General features: G+C 40.9%; 1 protein-coding gene across 1 annotated transcript in view; it reads left to right on the plus strand.

Moving 5' to 3' along the window:
* Positions 1 to 22,231, plus strand: part of SREBF2 (sterol regulatory element binding transcription factor 2) — an 895,155-nt gene that overhangs the window by 419,063 nt on the left and 453,861 nt on the right. Inside the window, exon 11 of the mRNA XM_044068232.1 lies at positions 16,157 to 16,326. Coding sequence (XP_043924167.1) covers positions 16,157 to 16,326 — 170 coding nt within the window. The remainder of the gene's footprint in view (positions 1 to 16,156; positions 16,327 to 22,231) is intronic.

Below are 22,231 nucleotides of genomic sequence, written 5' to 3' on the forward strand. Positions count from 1 at the left end.
AGAAATGAACTTTAATCCACCTCCCTGTGATCTTCCCCCAATATTTCAATACACAAAAAATATACCCTACATGCTCTTGATACGCCTAGATAATTAAGGTTTCATTTGCAACTAACAAAGAATCACAGAAAGACCAACCAATTATTTGTATCCCTTGCACCTACCAAAATAGGACAGGTGTCCAAAGTAACTTTGTCCAGATGGCTAATAGCGTCTTTTTGTATATAACTCTTCCAACAGAACTAATCTTTTAATGCCAAAGGCAAATTCTCTCAGATCAATGGCCACCTCATCTGTCTTCTTCAGAAACTGTTCCATAGATATTTGTGTAGGAGTGTGACATAGGCTTCACTGCATACTTTCATAAGACAGTTTAAGCTGGACATAATCTCTAGATCAATAAAAAAAATTCCATCTTTCAGAGCTACCAAAATTTGTGATATTCTGTCATGGTGCCACCATAAGTGTTTAACTGGAGACTCTGTCTCATGTGATTAAGTGGCCGGACTGGTCTCTCCAAGATATGATAGTTATTTACTTACCATAATGTTAGCTGTTGATTATTCATGTCTGTCTACTTTAATGAACCTACCATCTTTCCCTCCCCAAATTGTCATTGTTATTCTCTTGACAGACTTATAGACCTCCTGAGACCTGCCAAGATACACCAGCTCCTGAGCATTAGAGATGCTTGACTATGGGAAACTCAAGACAAACTCTGTAGAATGCTGAGAGAGGATCAATTTAAACACGCTGTTATTATGCCTTTGCCCGGTCGTGATCCACTGTGGTGACCCCTAACTGGGAAAAGCCGAAAGAAGAAGTTATACTGCCTTTGCCTAAAGTGACCTCCTCTAAAATAGCTGAAGACTTCTGGCCCATAGCAAACTTAGAACAAATTACAAAATTACTAGAAAAAACTGATTTGTGACCACTCTAATGTCTTACTTAGTATGACATTATGTCTTGACAGACAGCTACAACAAACATTGGTGAGCCCCAAGGCTCAGTACTTGGTGAACTTCTGTTGTCACTCTTTACAGATTCTGTCCATTTTGACCTTTCTGTTCTTAATTATCTACCGTATGCAGATGACATAGTTATCACAAGTTTAGGAACCAGCTTATAAGAATTGAACTCTGCCTTGCAAAATGACTTTAAAAACTTATGGAAATGGATGGAGTCTCATAGACTTCCCCTTAACACAAAAAAATCCAGTGTCATGTTATTGGAACTAACAAAATCTGTTACAGGTGCAACCTCTTAATAATATTGAACCTCTAAGATAATCCTTTCATTTGTGGTCCACAACATAAATAACTTAGGATGTAACTTAATTGTTCCATAACATTCCTCCTTTATGTTGAGGGACAGTCACAAAAAGAGCTTAATCAGTTCAAGGTTACCTGCAGAATGTCACAGCTTTTAAAAAAAGAAGACAGACAAGTTATAGTCATTTTATTGTTTCCTAGGCTAGAATATTCCTTATCCATCTTTGCCCTAAAATCCTTTTGTATTTCAAAAATCATGCAAAAGGCAGAGGACACAATTCAAGGATTTATTCACCTTAGTGCAATCAACAGGTACTAATCTCTTTCTGTTTGACTCCCAGTACAAGAAAGGATATCCTTTACTAACACCTGAATACACAAACTGATAAAGGTTAACTACGGCCTACCATTAAAAAAGACTAGTACATGTTTTAAATACTTCATACTTGCTCAGGAACTGAGACAAGTTCTTGATCAGGTCACCTTATATGATGGCAGTAGCAGAAGAAATCTTTCATGAACTTTAGATCAACATCCTGAAATACCATTCCAAAAAGTGGGTGTTCTTTGACTGTCGATCTTTCTGAAAGCTACTTAAAAAACTTCTGAAAGGCAGTTCACAGTGCCATCATTATGACCTATCTGGATGACTTTTGCAGCTTTAACATGTGTACTGTCCATTAACTATACAGCCTAACTGGACAATAAAATACCCAGTGATGGATTTCACTCCAGTCAGTAAATGTGTTTATATATTTCCAGTTTTGATAATCTTTCTGCTTCTTCATTTACCGTTTAAGTATTCTCTTTACATGTATAAATTTTAATCCTGATTTTGATCCTTAATCTTGGTATACTAATTCTGTTTTTAAGTTCAGCAACCATACACCCATTGTTTAACTTTAGTAACAACTGCATTGTTTTTTCAAACTTAGCAGCAGTTTAGTTTTGATATTATAATTTCTATTAATGCATAACAAACTCTTATTTTAGAAATGTTTTACTGAATCCACTTGTATGTCAAAATATGCTTATGTGTAGTAATACTTCTCTCACTAAACAGTGAAGTTACAATTTCTGCTAACACATAACAGTTACTGTTATTTTAATGTGTTTTTTACTGGTTGTATTTGTATGTAAATTAAAATTATGGCAATTATATTGTCTGTAAAGTTACCTTCTGGTAGTACTTGTATATCAGTTGATGTTGAGAGATAGTGATATTGCCTCTCATTATACTGTAAAGTCATGTAGATCTATATAATTTGCTGTCTGTGTTTGGAACTTAGTCATTTAGTATTGCCTGCCTACTAGGCCCAGATCATGTCTGAAAAGGGTCCCTGGGCCAGCATGCTTATTCAGTCAACAAATGTAAACCAACCTTCTAACTAACTAACTAAACTAAAATAAAATATAAATATGTAAAATGAAAAATCAAAGAAACAAACTTAATTGTGGCTGTGTCCAGAACCGTTGGCATATCCGTAAAAAAATGTATTATGTTATCATTTCTTTCATTTATTTCATGGGCTTTGCTGGAACAGTATTAAGCACATGTGCATGGCCTACATTGGCTGTGCTAAACTTTATTGTCCTAGTTGTGGCCGGTGTAGTCTGAATTGGGGCACTAACTAATGCTTGGTACAACAGCATGCAGTACAAGGAAAAAGGCTCATTGGCGAAAATTATCTTCATCCACTGAGCGAGTCTACATATCGTTATTTAGTTCCACCAGCCTACTTGACTTCAGTGCTTCGCTGTGCGCACAGCATGATTGATTGTGGATTTGCTTAAATGTTCTGATTTCATAATTGTGGTGGACTATCCTTTCCAGCTTAGAATAATTTTCTAACATAAAAAAAGAAGGAAAAGACAGAACATTTGGAGTGCTAGACTGTGTTCGTAACCTTCTCAGTGTTACGGTTCTCTGATACTTTGCTGTTATATTTCTTTCCTGAGCTACAGCAGATGAAAAACAACTCTGCATTTTATAAATTTACAGAAAGCACAGGGGGGGGGGGGCACATTTAAAGGTGCTAAGAATCCCACTACTGTCTTCAATACCGGTTTGTTCCAAATAAGGTCTATGTCCTCCCCGCGGTCGAGTGGCCTCTGAAAGACATGCATGAATGGGCGTGCCTTTGCTGAAGGTTGGGCATCGGGCTGGCAACTCGGTACCATAAAAAAAAAAATCTACTGCCAATTATTAGCGGACCGGAGGTCCGCTGTGGCGACCCCTAACCGGGAAAAGCCGAAAAGTCAAACTTTCCTTTCATTTTTTCAAAAACAAAAGAAGGGCCAGGGTTGAGAATCATACTTAGCAGTGTGTTACTAGACAGAATAGAATATACCATTTGCCGTGAAGAACTTTGTTGATCTCATGGGTGTCTTTATAAAAGTAAGGGTCATACTTATTTTTCTTTTTCTTTTATTTAGGCAGCATAAAGAGACCACAGCCCATGTAATAATCTTCTCAGGGCTGCATACAAGGAAATGTCATCTTTTATTTTGAGGTCCTTAATAGGATCCATAATGCATCTAATGGTAACACTTTCATATCTCCTCACAAGAAAGTATGTATGGAGATCATGCAGGTTCTTAAGGAAACTACCCATTCCTTTAGACACCCGAGCTATCCTCATTTCCTGTGATTGAATTGCATTCCTTTTGGTCATTTTTGGGTGCATGATGCTTGCATGAAGGAGTTAGTTTACGTGAGTATGCTTACGATATAAGTTATGGTGAGGTTCTTGTGACTGCAGATGCTTATTCACTGTGAGGTTTAGAAAACTGACCTTGGAAGTCATAATGGGTGGTACATTTCAGAAAAGAAGGCAATTGTCCAAGGAGAACAAAAATTCATTTAAAGCAACCTCAGACCCCTTCCCACACAATTAAAATATCATCCGTAAATCTTAAGTAGCACTTAATGGCTCACCAGAACTCTGAGTTCTGTTTTACTCTGCCATTTAGCCAAAGCAGTGTTAAAAAGGCTAGGGGCCATAGCTGTTAAATTGCAATTCCACATTTTTGCTGGTAAATGTTAACATTAAAACCAAAAAAGACACTGCTTATCATCAGATAAAGTAAGTTTTAAATAAGGGTAGTCTCATCTGGGAGGGCAGAAGTTGCTTTAGCCATGGTATCTCTCACAGCTTCAATGCAGTAATCATATGGCAGCACTATGCAGAGTGCCTTTACATATGCAGTCACCGAAATGTATCCACATTGAGAAAGGAACTGTTTAATTTTTCCCAAGAAAATTAAGGGTCTCCAAAAGGAAAGAAGAAACATCACTAGCCAAAGGTTTTATGTGATATTCCAGGAAAATATTTCCAGCTTCAGTGATACTACCATGCCTTGCAATGTCTGGTATGTAGGGTGGGTCTTGAACATGTTTGTGAAGCTTGGGAATTCCAAAATATTTTAGACGCTGAGAGTGAGCAACTGTTAAAAAGTTGTGCAGTCTTTCATTAACAAAGTCATTCTCATAAAGCAGTTGTAATATGTCATGAATGCTCTTACATGTAGCAGCATCAGTCTCCAAGTTCACTTTGTGATAAAAATCTGTGTTAGTGAGCATGTCTTCAATATTTTGGTTGTATTCCACTGTGTTATTAGCAAAGAGTCACCCTCCCTTCTCAGCTTTCATAAACAGAAGTGATTTTTTCCAAGCTCTTATCTCAGAGGGCTTTAATTTCATTCTTGCTGTTATAAAATGTCTTACAGCAGGGTTTGCTCAGAACTCTTCTGATGCCTGCCTCACAAGTATTCATAGTCAGATTAATGGCAGGACAGACATCACTAGGTCTTTCCCATTGCACTCTGTCTTGGTTGTTAACAGTGCCCTTCACTTTATCATAGAAAATTGTAATGACTGTTGTGTTTACTGTCTAGAGGTGGAGCATCTGACTGCAGATTGTTTTGTGTGCATGTCCTTTTGGCAGTGGGCCTCTGCTGACAGGAGAAATAATTGGGTCCTTAAAGGTCTTCTTTCTTCTGATCCAGAGGAAGACGAGACCAAGAAAACGGGGCAAAGGTAAGTCCTGGGAGAGATGAGAGAGACATAGAAGATCATAAGAAAAGAAAGGCAGAGGACGAGATTCTGTCATCTCACCCAAAACTTCGAAGATGGATTCCCCTTTAGGGTTAGACCCAGAGCCACCTTCTTCTGCCTCAGTACCCTTGAAGCCCATCCTGATTATAGACAGGATGCCAGCAAGATGACTAAATAAGTTGCCTTCAGGGAGGGATCATCCTGGATCCCATTCTGCTCTTCTTCTGTTTTCTTAGATCATTTAGGACCATTTATAACTTAGAAGTGGATCCCATGAAGAGGGTACTGAGGGTGGAGAAAACAGGTCTGACTTCCATCTCATGCCCAGATCTCAGATCCAGTATGTTTGGAACAGTTGACCAGGCTGGATCCAGTCTTTGGTGCCGACTTGTGCTCCTACCTTGGCACTGGAGTCTCTTGAACCATCCCACTCAAATCCAAGGTTTCTGGAGCTGAGTAGAACTCAGGAGTCACACCAAGTTTGTACCAAGTGCTCTGTGCCATCCTGGAAGCCTGCTTTAGTGGCTTCATGCTGTGATTTGGGGTCCTTGGCCTTCAAGGGATCTTGGCCATTCCCCTCCTTGAAATCTTCTACTTGGTTAGGGTTCTTACCTTTGACCAGAGATATTCTTTCTTTGGTTGGGATGGTACCCATCCTCAAAGGAGTCTCCTAGAATACTGCAGACATTGGATCTGCTTTTAAGGTTATGAGCAGAATGCTATCATCTACTTTACAATCTAATCATCAGACTTCACAGGTCATGGTTTTGCCCCTGGACACCCTTGATGTTGCTGCTGAGCCCACACATACTTCTACTGGTCAGAGTCAAACCCTAAGCTTCAAATGGGTGTTCCAAGTATCATGACACTGATTTGAGTACTCAGATAACTCACCATCTAATGGGTTGAGAAAGAGGGCATACAAAAGGAATCATCTGGACTCCCCTTCAGAGTCTCTTCCTAATCGAGTCAGATTTGGATGATAGAGGGGATTCTCCTTGGTCTGCACCTGAGGATTTAACCTTGGCAAACTCCTGGAGCTCACATACCACAACGGTCACTGGGCCTACCCCCCCCCCATTCCGAGAAGTCTTACTTGAGGCTTATGGCTCGACACCCTGCCCCAGCATATCGCCTTATTGATCTAGCTATGCAGAAGTCATGGCAAGAGCCTGAATAATGAGAGTTGGTACCAAGGAAGCCTTACAAAATTTTGAGACCACACAAGGATAGGCAGTACTGAATGAAGGGTCTCCTGATGGAATCCATTATTGTCTCAGCCGTCACTAAGAGGGAGTTGACTGAAAATATGGTTACAGTCCATCTGCAAAATAGGGTATCCTGGGTGATGGACCTGTTGGAGAAGTGGTAATATGTTTCTGACACCTTTGCAATTAGGACTGAGAACTGTACCACACATATGAACAGACTTCAGAGAGTTCTAGCCAAGAAAGGGCAAGGCACATTGAAGAAGCTCCTTACACAGGGCTTAAAATGATTAGAAACGACAAGGCATATTGAAGAAGCTCTCTACACAGGGCTTAAAATGATTAGAAACGACTTTTTGTTCAATGTGCAATATTACCACCCTCTCTGTGCAACTTGTGGATAGTGCAGCTGATGGAGCAGCTTATGTAATGAGGTCAGACCTGCTGCCTGGCTCCGCTAATGTGACCCTGTGGACAATTTCAAAGCATCCTTCATAACACTCCATATGATGGATCATTGTCATTCAGTTCCACTGTTAAGCAAAGCATGGAAAAGTGTGCGCTGGACAGGATGACAATATCTGCTGTCACAGTGAGATTTGATAATCCCCTAGACCATACAGTCAGAACCAAAAATGGCACAATTCTCTGCATTTCCAAAAATCAGTGTTCTCCCTGTGATCTTCTGACAGGGGTTGCCAAGACAGAGTCAGCCCATTTAATGGATTCTGACCCAGAGTTTGTGGATGCCCACAAAACCAGGGATAGTGTTGTACGTTTTCAGTGTACCAGCAATCACGTCCCTAAAGGGTTACCTGACTACCCCTCTAGAGGCAGTTGGGAGTTTCCAATCCCTCTGTAAACTAGTGTGGATGGCAATCCAATGGGATTTCTGGGTGAGAGGGATAATATCCAAAGTCTATTGCAATACCCTTTTTCTCATCCCCCCTCCCAAATCTCAGTAGACACTCCTGGCTGTACCACCCCCCCCCTAATTAAAAGTGACCAAAAATAAAGTTCAGTCCGTATTAAAAGGGGAGCCACCCCAAAAGTCCCACTAGATCAGCTAGGATCTGGAAAAAGAACAAAGAACTTAGGCCAATTTTGGACCTCAGCTACCTGAACACATTTGTAAAGCAGATCCTGTGGTGTCACAGTGCAGTCATTTCTGCCTTGTTTAAGTGAGAATGCCTGGATGTGCTCTGTAAACTTCCAGGATGCTTAATTACGTACTACGATTGCCCCAGTGCCCAAAAGCTTTCTTTCTTCCGAGTAGGAACTAATCACTCATCAGTTCAGGACCCTGCCCTTTGGTTTCACGGTAGCTTTTTGGTTGTTCACCAAGTGCATGATCATGGTCTCAACCCATCTTTGACTTCAAGGGACCATGTTGTTCCCATATTTGGCTGACTGGTTCCTGGCTGCCACAGTAGTGGAATCCCTACAGAAAGGCAGAGTTTATCTTCTCCAGATTTGTCTGTCCTTGGATATCACAACCAGAACCTTACAATCTTAACTAGAGCTAACTCAGTACATACAATTCATCTTCTGCCATCTGGATGTGGTTTGCCATGTTGTAGCCTTCCCTTCAGAAAGAATACAAGCTCTTCACAAGCCAATACAAGATCTTACCAGGTCCCAAGTGTCCCAGACCTCATGCCTTCTTGTATTCTGATGATTCATTATCCTCTTTAATCACATGAGAGTGTTAAAGTGGTTACTGCGTATTCAGTGGTCTTAACTGACGCACAGTCTCAGATACCCCATTCATTCTAACCAATACTCACAGGAATCATCTACTTTGGTGGACCTCTTCCCCACTTGTCCAGTTAGAAAGATCATTCATTTTTTGTCTCTCTCTCTCTCTCTCTCTCTCTCTTTCTTCCAGAAGCAGTAGTCACCATTGATTCCTCCACCTTGGGGTAGGGGAGGCGATTTTCAGTAGAGGATGGTCCAAGGTGTTTGGAATGCTCAGGAGGCCAGCTTCACATCAGCATTTTTATCGATGAGAATGGTTCTCCTATCATTGCAGGAGCTTCAAGACTTCCCTTCTGGTGTGATCACAATTGAGACTGTCAACATGATGGTGGCATGGTACATAAGCAGGGAGGGAATGGATCTTACACTTCTTATTTCAGGAAGTAAGGGGAATATGACAATGTGCAGTGAGCTTGCATTGTTTTAAAGTAGAAATGCATATTCCTAGGAAGTTGAACTGCATTGCTGACAGGCTCATCAGGATGATCCTCCAGTGGTGGCTAAGGCCATTTTCAACGATTGGGGTGATCCATGCTGCAGTTTTTTTGCATCCTTGGCCAGCAGCAAATACTGCACATACTTCATCTTAATAACCCCAAGACAGGCATTCCCTGAGAGGATCCTATATTTTTACCCTCCAATTCCCCTGATTGCAAACTTTTTACAGAGATTTCTGGTGCAGAAAAGAGGTTATCCTGATTGCCCCTTTCTGGCCCAGACAAATTTGATTCTCTCAGCAAAGGCCTTATCTCAATAAGCCAGTTTGGCTTCTGGATCTGTCCCTGGATGTTCTGTTCCACGAGTGTTGGAAGCCTCACCTGGATCCCCCAAATCTGAAATTAACTGCATGGTTTTTCCAATTCCAGTAATGGCCAGAAACCCTAGTTTGTCTAAAGGTACTGTTGCGATGCTGTCAGCATCCCAGAAAGACTGTACTTAAAAGTTCTACCTTACTAAATGAAAGCATTTTGCTCTCTGGGCCGCATCTCATCAGATCAATCCCTTGGCTGCTTCAGCTCCTGATATCTTACAGTATTTAGTGACCTTCTTTGCTGCAGGTGCCAGTTTCTCAATGATTAAAGTGCAGTTGGCTTCAGTTTCTAATTTCCTCCGTCAGTCTGATTCCTGCTGGCTGGCATCATATAAACCGTGCAAGGTTTTCTTAAGGTGTGTTTTTTACTTCCACTGCCAGTGAGACAGTCTGTCTTCATTTTGGAGCCTAAATTTAATGCTGGAGGTTGTAATTCAACTCATTCTGCAGCCTTGAAATTTCTTTTATCGAAAAAACTCTTTCTTGTGGCCATTACTTCAGCTAGAGGAATTTCCAAACTACTTGCTCTGTCTTCGCTTAGGCCATGCTTAATATTTTGTGAAGACAGAGTATCCCTCAGAAGCAGTATGTCCTTCATCTGTAAGGTGACATTCAAATGCAGTTTGACTCAAACTATTAACTTTTTAACATTGGATGTCACGGGTAACTGAGGTTTTAAAAGAACTTAAGAAGGACGCACAGCTGTTTCTTTTGCTCCATACATGCTGGAAAGAAAGTGCTCAGGATAACTTTGTCCAGATGGCTGTCAGACTATCCCATTTGATGTCCTTCCATATCACTATAACGCATCTCCTGCCAGGGATAGCACAATATCTGGCCAGTACTTGTTGGTGTTGTATGCCACACTTATGTTCCCCACGCAAGGCGTAGGGCATAAAGATGACGTATGGGCACGCACACCTCAGAACTTCTTTGCCGCCATTCTGAAAGCCATCATTGAATGTCTGTCTGAATGCTCTTCTGTGCTGGTTACTGAGCCATTTTCAGATAAGTGCCTCATTGGGGTTCTTTCTTACTTTTTATTTTAGTGTTGTTTGCTTACATGTCATCCAGAAAGAGAAAATGTCAGTGTGGGAGGCAGATTCCCCATAAGAATCATCACAAACAGTGCCTGTTCAGTTTGAATGCTTCTGACAAACCATACGCAGTGTTCCATTTCCAAGCTTTATTCCCTAAAACCCTGTATAGTTGTCTCTCCTCCTTGTATATTTACCTAGAAAACCAATATCTAAAGTTGTTGGCACAAGGTGCTATGGCAGAGTTTTCCCATCCTGAAGGTCAGCTGCCAGTCAAGAAAAATGCCAAAACGTTCATGTCTGATTTGGATGCTGTCCAGCCTCCCTGGACGTCTGTGTCAAGGCTGGTGAAACCCTGGAGGATCATCCAGTTGTTGCTTCGGATTCCTCTGCCATGACTCTATTAGAGGCCAACATGAATCAAACTTCTCATACGTCTTTAGTTCAGTGGCTTTTTCAAATGCCTGTTTCAGACATTGGGGGGAACCTTGGCTGATTATATCTGAGGGACTGAGAGGGATTCTACAGATTGTAGTTCAGGAGGAGATTTCTAATACGCTGGTAGAGTGTCAGTAAGGGTCTGACCCTCCTAGGGTTTTTCATGTGGACGTCCCACAAAAGAAGAAGAAATGAAAAAAAAATGCATATTTCCCTTGCTATTAAATATCCCCAACATGAATGGTAGTATTTTACTCATGAATTATTCAGTGCTTTAATGGCTTTAAAGCCTCTTCAAGGATTCTCTGTGCTTGCCTCTCTCTAGTTCTCTACTCCTGTTAAGAGACCTAGGGAGCAAGAGTCTTCTAATGAAGCTCTGGATTTTGGGGAAGAGTCCTTGGCATACTCTTCTAAGATATGTTTTCCTTTGCACTATGGGTCTGAGGAAGAGGATTCTAGCAGTTCAGATTCTCCTTTAGAAGAACTGTCCTTTGGGGACACTACCTCACGTGTGATGGAATGTTTCACATTGGATTGTTCTCAGGTTTCTGATATTCAGAAGTGTTACTGACTCCTCCAAATGGAGTCACCTAAACCCTCTGCTGTTCCTCCATTTCTGGCTGCCCTCCTGAACTTTCCCGGTCAACAAATGATAAATAAATAAAATAAATAAATAAATACCTTTTCAGCAGCTTCTGTAGCTCTTTATTCTCACCCTCAAGCTGCCAGGAAACCTGACAGATTTTGCAAGGTGCCTGATGATTGTAAATTGCTGTGTAAATGTCCTTCTGCTGATGCTTCTGTGGTGTCTGTCTCTTCTGATAAATCATCTAAGCTCTTTTCTCCCATTAGGCTGCTTTCTTCCAACAAGGATAGTAATGCCATGGAACAACTGGACTAAAAGGTTTATACTGCTGCCACCCTGGCTGTTAGGGCTATCAATTACCAGACTGTCATGTCTAGGTATGTTTTAGCTTTTCTTTCTCAGGTAGTTTTTGACCTTCCTGATTCTGAAGGGAAGGTTTCAGCCCTTTCTTTGCTGGGTTCTACCGTTCAAGTGACTCGCCATTCCATTAAGTGTAGTTATGATGCAGCTGATGCTCCTTCTAGGGCTGCTGCATTTGTTTCTTTTCTGAGGCATTACTTTTGGCTTCATCTTCTGAACATTTTTAAGTCTCTCCAGGATAAGGGCAAGGCCTTGCAGGAGCTGAAACATATATTTTTTTTCTTCCATCCCTAAGTTTCAGAGGAATTATTTTTCGAAGTCTGCATTTGTTTGCAGACAGTCACCTTCTTCCCAAAGATTAAAAGGGTTCTAGAATTATACCTCTAGCTAAATCTACTCAGACCCCTATTTCTCAGAAGACTCCTTTTCAGGACAAACCAGGTTCCATCTGATAATTTGCTTCCCTTTTCCCTCTGCCAACTTCCATTGTCCCTTCATCTTTCCCTGTCCCTTCCAAATTGGTTAAGCATCACGCAAGACTCTTGGGTTGTGTCCATCATCCCCATGGATATTTCATGGTGTGGAAATGTCTTCCTCCATTTCTGGGCATCCCTCAACATCCATGGGAGCAACTTCCTTTCTTTGAAGAGGTGCTTCATATTGTCCCTTCAGTCTATGTTCCTTCTTCAGGCATTTCTGGTATCTCTGTATCTCAAAGAAGCCTATCTTCACATTCCCATCCATCCCATTTTCAGGAAATTTTTGAGTTTCTCTCTTTCTTCCTTCCATTTAGCTCTCTGCTTTGCCTTTTGGTCTCTCTACTACCCCAAGGGTATTCATCAAATGAGTCACTTTTGTTATTGCCTTTTGCAGGTTGAGGGGTATTCAGATCTTTCCTTATTTGGATGACCTTCTCATTTAGGCTTCATTTCCCGAGGACAGCAGGACCTCCAGTTTACTGTTTCTCGGCTTCCTTGCTGCAAAGACTGGCGTTCATCACAAACTTTCAAAAACAGTCCCGGTTCCTTCTCAGGATCATGTTTTTCTCAGTTGCAGGATCCAGACCATTCCCATGTGGGCATCTCTGCCTTCCCCCAAGGAGCTCTCTCTGGTTGCTTTTTTCCAATGTCTTCTTCCTCTGGCTTCAGACACAGCCAGGGATTTTCTTAGGGTCTTCAGGTTTATGGCTTCCACCATTCCTGTGCGGCATCCCGCCAGGCTCCATATTGAGAAAACTTCAGTGGTACTTCAAGTCAGTGTCGCTTCAACAGTGCCATCCACTGGATTTCCTAATTCCCCTTTTTCCCTGTCTCAAGGTTGAGCTTCAGTGGCAGCTTCATCAACTTTCTCTCAATCCAGGGCTTCCTTTCCAACCTTCAGTCCCCTCTCAAGAGCTCTTCTCAGATGCCTCAGATAGAGGGGGTCTGGAGCTTCCTTCAGGTCTGTCAAGGTACAGGGTCTCATGCCCCCTTCATCAGAGGTCAGATAACATCAACATCATGGAGACAAGAGCTCTCCTTGTAGCTGTTCACTCCTTTCATACCCTCCTCCTTCCCAGGCCCCGCAAAGTTTTTACACACAGTACCACAGTGATATGGTATGCTGCTTTCTTTGCAGACTCGCTCTTCAGGTCTGTGCTCTAGCTGTCCAGTATCAAGTGGCTCTTGGGCTGTCTACATTCCTTCAGAGCAAAATATAGTGGCAGAGTCCTTGATCAGGTCTAGGATGCAGGTTCATGAATGGGTGCTTCACAGAGATATGTTTCTGGACATTGTCCTCAGGTAGATCTTTTTGCCTCCCCTGTGAACAACTTCCTGTCCTCTGTTCTAGAGTCCCAAGTCCTCTGGCTTGGAAGGTGATGATGTTCTTCATGTTTCACTGTTGCAGTCATTACATTTGGGTAATCTGCTGGCAAGTTGCCCTCAGTTGGCCTGATTAACAAAGTCTTGGGTCCTGCGTCGGTTGCTGTCCCTTCTTCTGGCTTGGAAGGTGATGTTTCTACACCTCCCTTTCCTCTGCTTCTGAAGATCTTGCACAAGATCGGTAAGATTCCTCCAAAATCTTGTTGGTGACTCCCTTTTGCCCCATACAGCATTGGTTTTCCCTCCTTTTTCACCTGTCCAGGGGCAATCACCACAAGTTACTCCACAGAGTGGACCTTCTCACGAGACAAGAGGTCACTTATCCATCCTCACTTGTCCACCGTTCAGCTGATGCTGTGGGTGATGGGGTTTTGATCCCTTTTAGACACCTCTTTTCAGAGGATGTACTTTGGGTCCTGCAGGAGGCCAGGAAACCCACTACTAGGAAATCATATTTGTCCAGTTGGAAGCAATTTTCTGTCTGGTGCCTATTTTGTAACCAAGATCCCTTTTCAATGGAGATGCCTTTGGTTCTTTCTTATTTGTGTGATGTAATCCATGCTGAGTTCTCATATTATTCAGTTAAGGCTCACCTATCAGCACTTTCTGCTTGTCTGCCCTTAACTCTTCCTCTGGCCTTTAGATTTTAGGTCATACAATTTCTTAAATGAGTTCAACATATCGGGCCTGCCAGGAAGCCTATTCCACCTTCTTGGGACCTCAGTTTGTTCTTGACAAACTGGCACAAGCCCCTTTTGAGCCTGCTGCATGTCCTTATATTCACTTGCTGCAGTATAGATAGTTTAAGGCTCTCATGGCTGTTCCTCCCTTTTCAGTTTTTCACAGGGAATAGTGTCTATTCGTACTAATCCCTCTTTTTTATGCCCAAGGCGGGCAGTGATCTGTCTCTTTAATCAGTCTGCTAATTTGCCTTCCTTTTTTCCTTCTCCACAGGCTGCTAGTGAGAAGGTTCTTCACACTTTGGATTTGCATAGACAGCTCAGATATTATTTGAATAAGATTAAGGCTATTTGTAAATCTCAGCAACATTTTGCTTCTTTTCATCCCAGGTCTGTGGGTTTGGCAGTCAAACCATATTATTCTGGATTTCTAAGACCATTTCTTTTTGTTATTCTTTTTATGGTAAATGTATTTCCTCTTCTGTAAAGGCTTATTCTACCAGAGCTGTTGCCTCTTCTGACGCCTTTTTCAAAGGACTGGATACCAATTCCATCCTTGAGGCTGCTACTTGGACTTCTGTTCATATCTTTACTAAGCATTACAAGTTGGATGTTATTTCCAGAACAAGAGCTGACTTTGCCAGGGCTATCTTGCTTGAGTTTACAGAGGACTCTTCAATGCTTTCCTTCTCCCAGGTTTCCTCTTAAGCTCTTGTACTCTCTCTTTGTGAAGAAAACTGCAACAGTGATATGGAAGGACAAAGTACAGTTGTGTAAAATCTTAACATAACAGTAGATGTTCTTCTCTTCACTGTTTCAGTATTCACTCCCTCCCTCCTACCCCCTCAGCTCTGCCCTTTTCTTCTTCCCTTCCTAGCTAGGGATTATTTTTGTTTTCCTCCTCCTGGATGCACATGTCCCTCCAGGTCTCTAGGGACATTCTGTTCCTCTTGGGGTTTATCCATTCTGAGGTGTGTGTGTCTGTACATCACCTTTATTCCTTATGCCTTGCGCAGGGAGCATACAGGAGCATACATGTGACATACGATGTCTATAAACTTTAATGGTTTTGGTATACTTGCGGACGTTGAGCTATCCTTGGCAGGAGATCCCTTGCATAGTGAGTACTGCAGCAGTAAGGAGAAGAACATCTACTGTTATAGTAAGATTTTATACATACAGCTGTACTTTTATCAAAGCCAAAATGAGCCACTCTCATTTAAACCAAAAACTCATTCAACACATGTAGCTATCCCTACAGCATTCTTCAAGAATTCCTACATTGACAGTATTGATGCTGCAGCAGCTTTGCTGATATCACATACCTTTTCTAAAGACTACAAGTGTGATGTGATTTCTAGATCCAGGGCTTACTTTGGAACAACCTTCATCAAAGGACTGCTGTCATGTTACCACCCAGGAGTTCCAGTATGTAGGGATTCTGACCCAAGATTCAAATCTGATGGACATAATGAAAAGGATATGGAAGTTATGTAATTAGCATAATGCTGCATCCTTTCATTCCAGTCAGTTTGATACAACCACCCTCCCACCTTCCCCCTACTTTCAGCTGTTTGAGGATTCCAAACAAGACATATTCTGTCCTAGCTGTTTTAGGCAATGGACTCAATCTTGAGGAAGTTGGTCTAGAGATGGCAGGTGCATTGTGGGAAGGAAAGATTTGAGGAGCTTGAGGCTGGAGCACTTATGTTGCAAGCATGGATCCAACAAGTGGCTTGAAGACCCAACAGCTGTATCGAACAGACAGGAATGAAAGGATCCAGCATAAGTAAGCATAAGTACATAACTTACATTTTTATTACTATGCTTGAGTGATCAGTAAGTGGTGATAATGTACAGAAAATGTTACATTTAAGATAGGGGTGTCATTCCCTCCTTGGAAGGTAAACCTGTCTGCATATGTTTTGAGGTTTTCCTGAAGTTGAAGGCAGTTGAGTATCTCAATTTTTGTCTTTCATTTGCTCATTTCTGATATTTTTTGCTGTGAAAAGAAGCTTAAAGCAAAATTGAGTTGTTCCTGTGTATCTCATGTGCTGCTACAAACTATACTTCCTTTGTACTATGTAGGTAAACTTCCACATAGCTCCATATGGTGTGGTTTGAATTTGGCTTTGTGCGCAGTGAATCTTGCTGAGTGTGCTGAAGAGAAGATTTCACCAAATGTCCTAGCCGAGATCTATATCACTGCTGCCATCAGTGTAAAAAATAGGTTCAAGGGAAGATTTAGCTTCTTAACAGTAAGTATCATTTCTTTTAAATTTTTGATGTGTTAATGTTTCAAGCCATGTTGCATGCTATTGACATAGCCAAGGTATTTCATTTTCAACTTGTTGAGAAGTTGCAAAAATGTAGATATAGCAAAAACTGCAAATGGCTACTGTGTTACAAAAGTCTACAATGGGTGATGTTGCTAAATTAAGACTGCTGTTTTGCTGGGGAGTTTGCTTCTTTACTAGAAAAGCTCACCCAGACTCTGCCACAACTTGCTGTGAGGGAAAAATTAGTTTGTTTTTGGTTTTTTGTATTTTGTGTTGCTTTATTACCTTCTTCTTTCTGTTTTGTATATTGTGATTATTTTTATTTACACTGTGTTTTACTAGTATTCTAATTTTAATTGCATATTTAAATTAGGAAAGAGACCACAGCTGTGTCTCTTGTGAGTCGGACAGAAATTAAGTTTTCCCCACCTTCATGCTGTTAGGTTTTTAAATTCAACTGTCTTTCTAGTTGCCTGTCTCTTATGTTAATTTGACCGCGTATCTCCTTCCCTCTCCTCATTCATTGGCTATTATGAGTAAGCACAAAGCAAAAAAATTATCATTTTGTGAAATTGCTCTCCTTCAGCTGTTTAAATTCTTTGGCCATTCCACTGTATTCCATAGAACCAGAATACAAAGTGCCCACCCCTTCCAATCTATCTTTACTGTTTTAAAATTAGTGGCTGTCCACTTAGATGGCTAAAACTTGTTACCCCCTTTCATATCTAATTGCTTAGTGCGCACTGCAGCCCTTAGAATATTAAACCATTGGTCCATCTTACCTTTAAAATCTGCAACATCTACTCCAAGACCAGCAAGTTCTGGAGAGCCCACATTGTGCCTCTCAGTAGTCATATCAGGATCAGTGCTTCTCTTTTACTCCTAGTGAGAGCAGGAACATAGGATCATTATTTCCTGGGGGGGTGCTGATCACTGGAAAGCGTAATAACTACTACGTAGATGCCCAGTTTGGAAAATACTTATATTTTGCTCCTGGTGAGAGAAGGATCAGAGTGCATAGATTCCTGACTTTCTGGTTGGGAAGTGATTGTCTATGCTTGACCTTCATGATTAGCCTGGTTGCTAGTCAAGGGATTTATCAGGAAAAGACTGTAAGAAGCATACAGACCCTTAAATAATCTGGGACAAGATTGTGGATAACCAAACAGGTTGTGGCCTATTTCTCATCTTGGGAGTAGTGTTACTGTTTTGTTTCTGGTGAGGAAAGGAGCATTGTATCCCAGCAGAGTGAAGCTGTGGTGAGATCAACACTAGTATTAGGCAGTAGCCATTCAAGTGACTCCCCTCTTTTCATCATTCTTGTCAAGTTGAGTCTTTCTTTTCAGTAAGTACTTCTCAATTTTCTTCTAACTTCAGAATATCTGCCTAAATACTTTATTCATAAATCATAAGACCCTACTTATTAGTTTCCCCTCAGGTGTTTGGCAGTGCCCTGTATAGCCACAGATACCTTGAGTTGATATTTTTCCTGTAAAAGCACCATTGAAATTTCACCAGTATCTAGTTGCATGCAGGACAACTAGTTTACAGTGACAAGCACTGCCCCCAGAGTTGCAAACTGGATGCTCATGACATTATTTTATATTCTCACTCCAGCTGTGTCTGTTCAATAAAAAAGGGTCTGTTGCCATGGATATGAACTTTCCCACTATCTCCGTTACCAACTTGGTGGATATGGACATCCCGAGGCAATGTAGAAATTGCCTCTTGCTTACTGACAACCAGTTAATTCTCAAACAAACTGATATGGTATGTGAAAGATGCATTTACACAATGTCACTGGAGGCAAAGCTGTCGCATAAAATCACATCTAATGTCAATAAGGTTGTCAGTAGTACACACGCTGCACCTATCATACTCAATACAAAGTAGACGCATAGACCCACATATGCTGAGGCACTTAAAATGTAACCTACCTAAACCCCAAAGACTTCCTAGATGAGGTGCACATAACAAACACCCTCAGCAACCCTGCCCACACTCTTCCAAAATAACACCCACATCAACACACAGTCGCATCTCATGGAGCCTCTACGTCTAAGCACAGAAGACAAGCCGCCACAAAATCCAACATTCTGGTCATTGGAGACTGATGTCCCTGTCACCAGGCTGAGTAAGGAGAAAGTCACAGACAGTTACTTATCAGGGGCCAGGATCCGCTACATTACACAAACACACACACATACCTACACACACACACACACACACACACACACACACACACACACACACACACACACACACACACACACACACTAGGGTCATTGGGCCACAAGTACCAGTATGACTCAGTCATAGTCCATGTGGATGTAAATGACCTGAGATATACCTCCATACACTATATGAAGAGAGACATTATTGAGGTCTTGGAATACGTGTCCCATGCTAGTATGAGCTTAGCATTGAGCAGCATTTTACCTTTTCTAAGGTTGAGGCCACAGTATGAACAAATGATGACTGACTGACTGTAATAATTGGCTTAGTTGCTGGTGTCATTCTAAGGGGGTTCAGTATTTGTCAGCATGGAAGGAGATGGTCAACAGACCTTCCTGCTTTGCCTGGGATGGTCTGCACCTCTCCACTCTAGGCTTTCAAATATTAGCTAAAACATTGTCCTCCCCCATGGTGCCTTTTTTAGGCAATGCCATACTGATAGTACTTCCAACATAGTAAATCAAAACCAAGAAAATCTAAAGGTGCTACTGCTTAGTGCTAGGAGTCTAAACAATCAACTCCATTTCTTAGAAGCTCTCTTTACCGTAGAGCATGCTGACATCAGTGCAGTAACTGAGACATAGTTTAAAGCTGCTGAAGGCACACTGACAGTGCAAGATTATAATGCCTTCCACACACACACACAGGTACTAAAGGTGCAAGGTTATAATGCATTACACACACAGACAGGTACTAAAGGTGGAGGTGTCTCGGTTTACATCAGAAATGCTTATACTTCAAGGCTGGTCACTCAGGACAATGCACTTGATCTTCTTCACGTTCAAATCACCGTAGGCAAAATCCAATACCACTTCTTTGCAAACTGTAGGTCCCCCCTCTATGACCCAGGAGACCATCATCCCACCCAATACCATATTCGAGGGCGACTTTAATTACCCTGTTGTTAATGGGGAATCGTGTAAGACACCAAACGTGCAGGCACAGAGATTCCTAGATTTTGTAAACACAAACTCCCTGGATCAGATTGTCAGTACACCAACAAGGGGTGCAACTGACTTCCAAGATGGCTGCATATTGAGCAACAGCTTAATTCTTGCTCTCCCAGTGTGAAAATAAAAGCTTAGGTGAGAGAGAGAGAGAGAGACGGTGGACCAAAATTTCTAGGTAGATTTCAGTAACTAGCTAGTAAAATGCACTGCCTGGATGCCAGAAAAAAAATACGGAGGACCTGAAGGAAAATCAACTACAAAAGTTAATGAAGAAACACTGACTGGGAAAAGTACTGCAGCTGTTCAGCAAAAAAAAAAAACAGTGTAAGCTACAGACATGACTTCCAGTAACCTAGAGGAAAGTATAAGGCAGCTGCAAACAGGCCTAATTAAAATAAACAAAACGCTGATGGAGTGTAGCAGCTCAAACAATAAAGGCTGGAAGAAAATGAAAGAAGCTTTAAACAGATATTCGGATAAGGTCATAAAACTGCAAAACTCAGAGGTCAAAATTAAGAAAAGGATGGCTGAATATGAGACTGCATAAGAAGAAAGGTTTCACAAAATAGAATTAGAGGGCAGAAAACCTGAGATTTTCTGCTGTATCAAAGAAGCTAGAAGGAACAGACTGTATTAATTTTATGAAGGCACAAATAAGCAACTGGACTGGTATCACACAACAGGAATTGATAATTTGAAGGGGCACATTTTGTGTATGCTGAAAACCTGACTATCAGAAAGTAATTTACACCTTTAATAATAAAGATCCAGTCTTACCAGCAGAAGGAGTTGATTCTGATAAAACTATGGCAGAAGGACCAAGTACTAGAAGTTGGAGACAGCAGAGTGTTTGCAGAGAATGACTACTCATACACCAGGTGGAAGAAGAGTAAATTTATTCCATTATTCAGGGAATGTTGAGTAGTAGGTGTGAGATTCAAACTGCTGTACCCAGCTATCTTCAAAATATTTTCCCTGGAAGGACAAAATCATTGTTTTGATGAAGTACACGCTAAGGAAGAAATACAAAGGTTTATTCAAGAAAAAGTGAACTGTGAAATAGAAGAAAATGTTGCTTCTTGTTCTTCTGGCAGTAAAGACCACAGAGAGACTGTGCCAGTGAAACCTTTTCCAGTGTTTCAATAGAAAATGTTTGAGATAAGGAAAACATCACAAGAGTCGACCAGAAGAATTTGAGATGAAGCAGAGACAAAATTTGTAAGATGGAGATGAACAGGAATAAAACCAGTAATTTGGAAATTGACAAATGTGTGATTACAAAGCAATAATTATATCTATGAAGCATGACAGAACAAGAAAATCTGGAAATGGACTTTTTTTTTGGACTTTGTTAAACTTGTAGGGGACTCCGGTGCATCGGTAACAATGTCACCTCACAGCAAGAGGTTCTCTGGTTTGATTTTCAGGTGGAGTGCCTTGGGTTTTCTCTGGGTACCCTGGTTTCCTCCCATGTTACAAATACATGCGTCTAGAGCATTTCTCCCCGGGCCTTCACTGAAAATTGGCTTTGTTCCAAGTCGGACTTTCTCGGTAAACAAACGTTAAATAAATAAAAAGTAAAATAAATATGCTCTATTTCATGTCATTAATGTTTGGAAAAATACTCAATAGAGGGGAAGAGGAGGGAGAAAGTAACTGCAAGTAAAACAGAATTTTTTCTTGCTATTTTAATAGTGCGTGATTTTCTTTATGTACTGTAAAGTAAAGTTTTCTCAGATACTTTTTAGTGTAATGGGGTACTGATGTAAATTGGTGCTCCTGTTTTTTTTTCTCTTTCTCCTTTTTTAGTTTTAATAGCTGCAGGCACTGCATTGTAAAAAAAGAAGAAAAATTTGGTTAACAGAGCATGGCAAAAGAAAAATGAATATGCTTTTTTCTTATTCTTCCATAGGGGGAGCGATTTGGTAAAGGCCCTTAGCTTAATCTAGTAACAAGTTTTAAGAAAAAGCAAGTAAATGAAAAAATATTGAATATTATAAGGCTTTCTTCTGGTAAACAAATGCGTGCTTGGCAATTTTGTGTGGTTCTCATGCCTGTAGGAGACAATCTGATAAAGAGAATTGGCTTGGAGAAAATATTTTCTGAAAGCATTCAAGTGTTTTCTCAGCTGAGAGAGAGCTATAAAAATAAAAGAAAGCCAGACAGCACTTAACAGAAGTGTAGGGTGCACCATGAGTCTTACCATGGATAACATTTGTTTTAGGTTATTTTAAGTCTATGTATCTAGCTGTCAGTTTGGAACATTCCTTCCTATTAGGAGGGTAAAACTTCAATATTTGAAGGTGTGTATAGTTTTGTGTGTTATTAAGTTAATAGATATTAAGGGATATCTTTGTAAGATGTGACATAAGCTCATATGGAGATGACAAGAAAAGAATGTATAAATTTAACCTGCCAAACAGTATATGCATGTAACACAAAAGCTAGACATTTAACAAAAAAGCTTTTATACATAAAAGGTGGGAATATCAGCTTTTGAAAAAAAATAATTCATTCTGTAATGTCTTTAAACATCAGTGGTCGCTCAGATAAATACAAAAAAGAAAGTAATGAGCAATATTAAAAATGTAGAGTGCGAATAGCTATGCTACAGGAGACACACTTGGAAAGAACTGAACATGTGAATTTGATAAAGAAAGGTTTTCAGGATAGTTATTCAGCAGAATACCGGCAGCAGA

This window comes from Protopterus annectens, chromosome 1.part0, assembly GCF_019279795.1.
Source record: "Protopterus annectens isolate FY-2018-M chromosome 1.part0, PAN1.0, whole genome shotgun sequence".
NCBI classification, from domain to species: Eukaryota; Metazoa; Chordata; order Ceratodontiformes; family Protopteridae; genus Protopterus; species Protopterus annectens.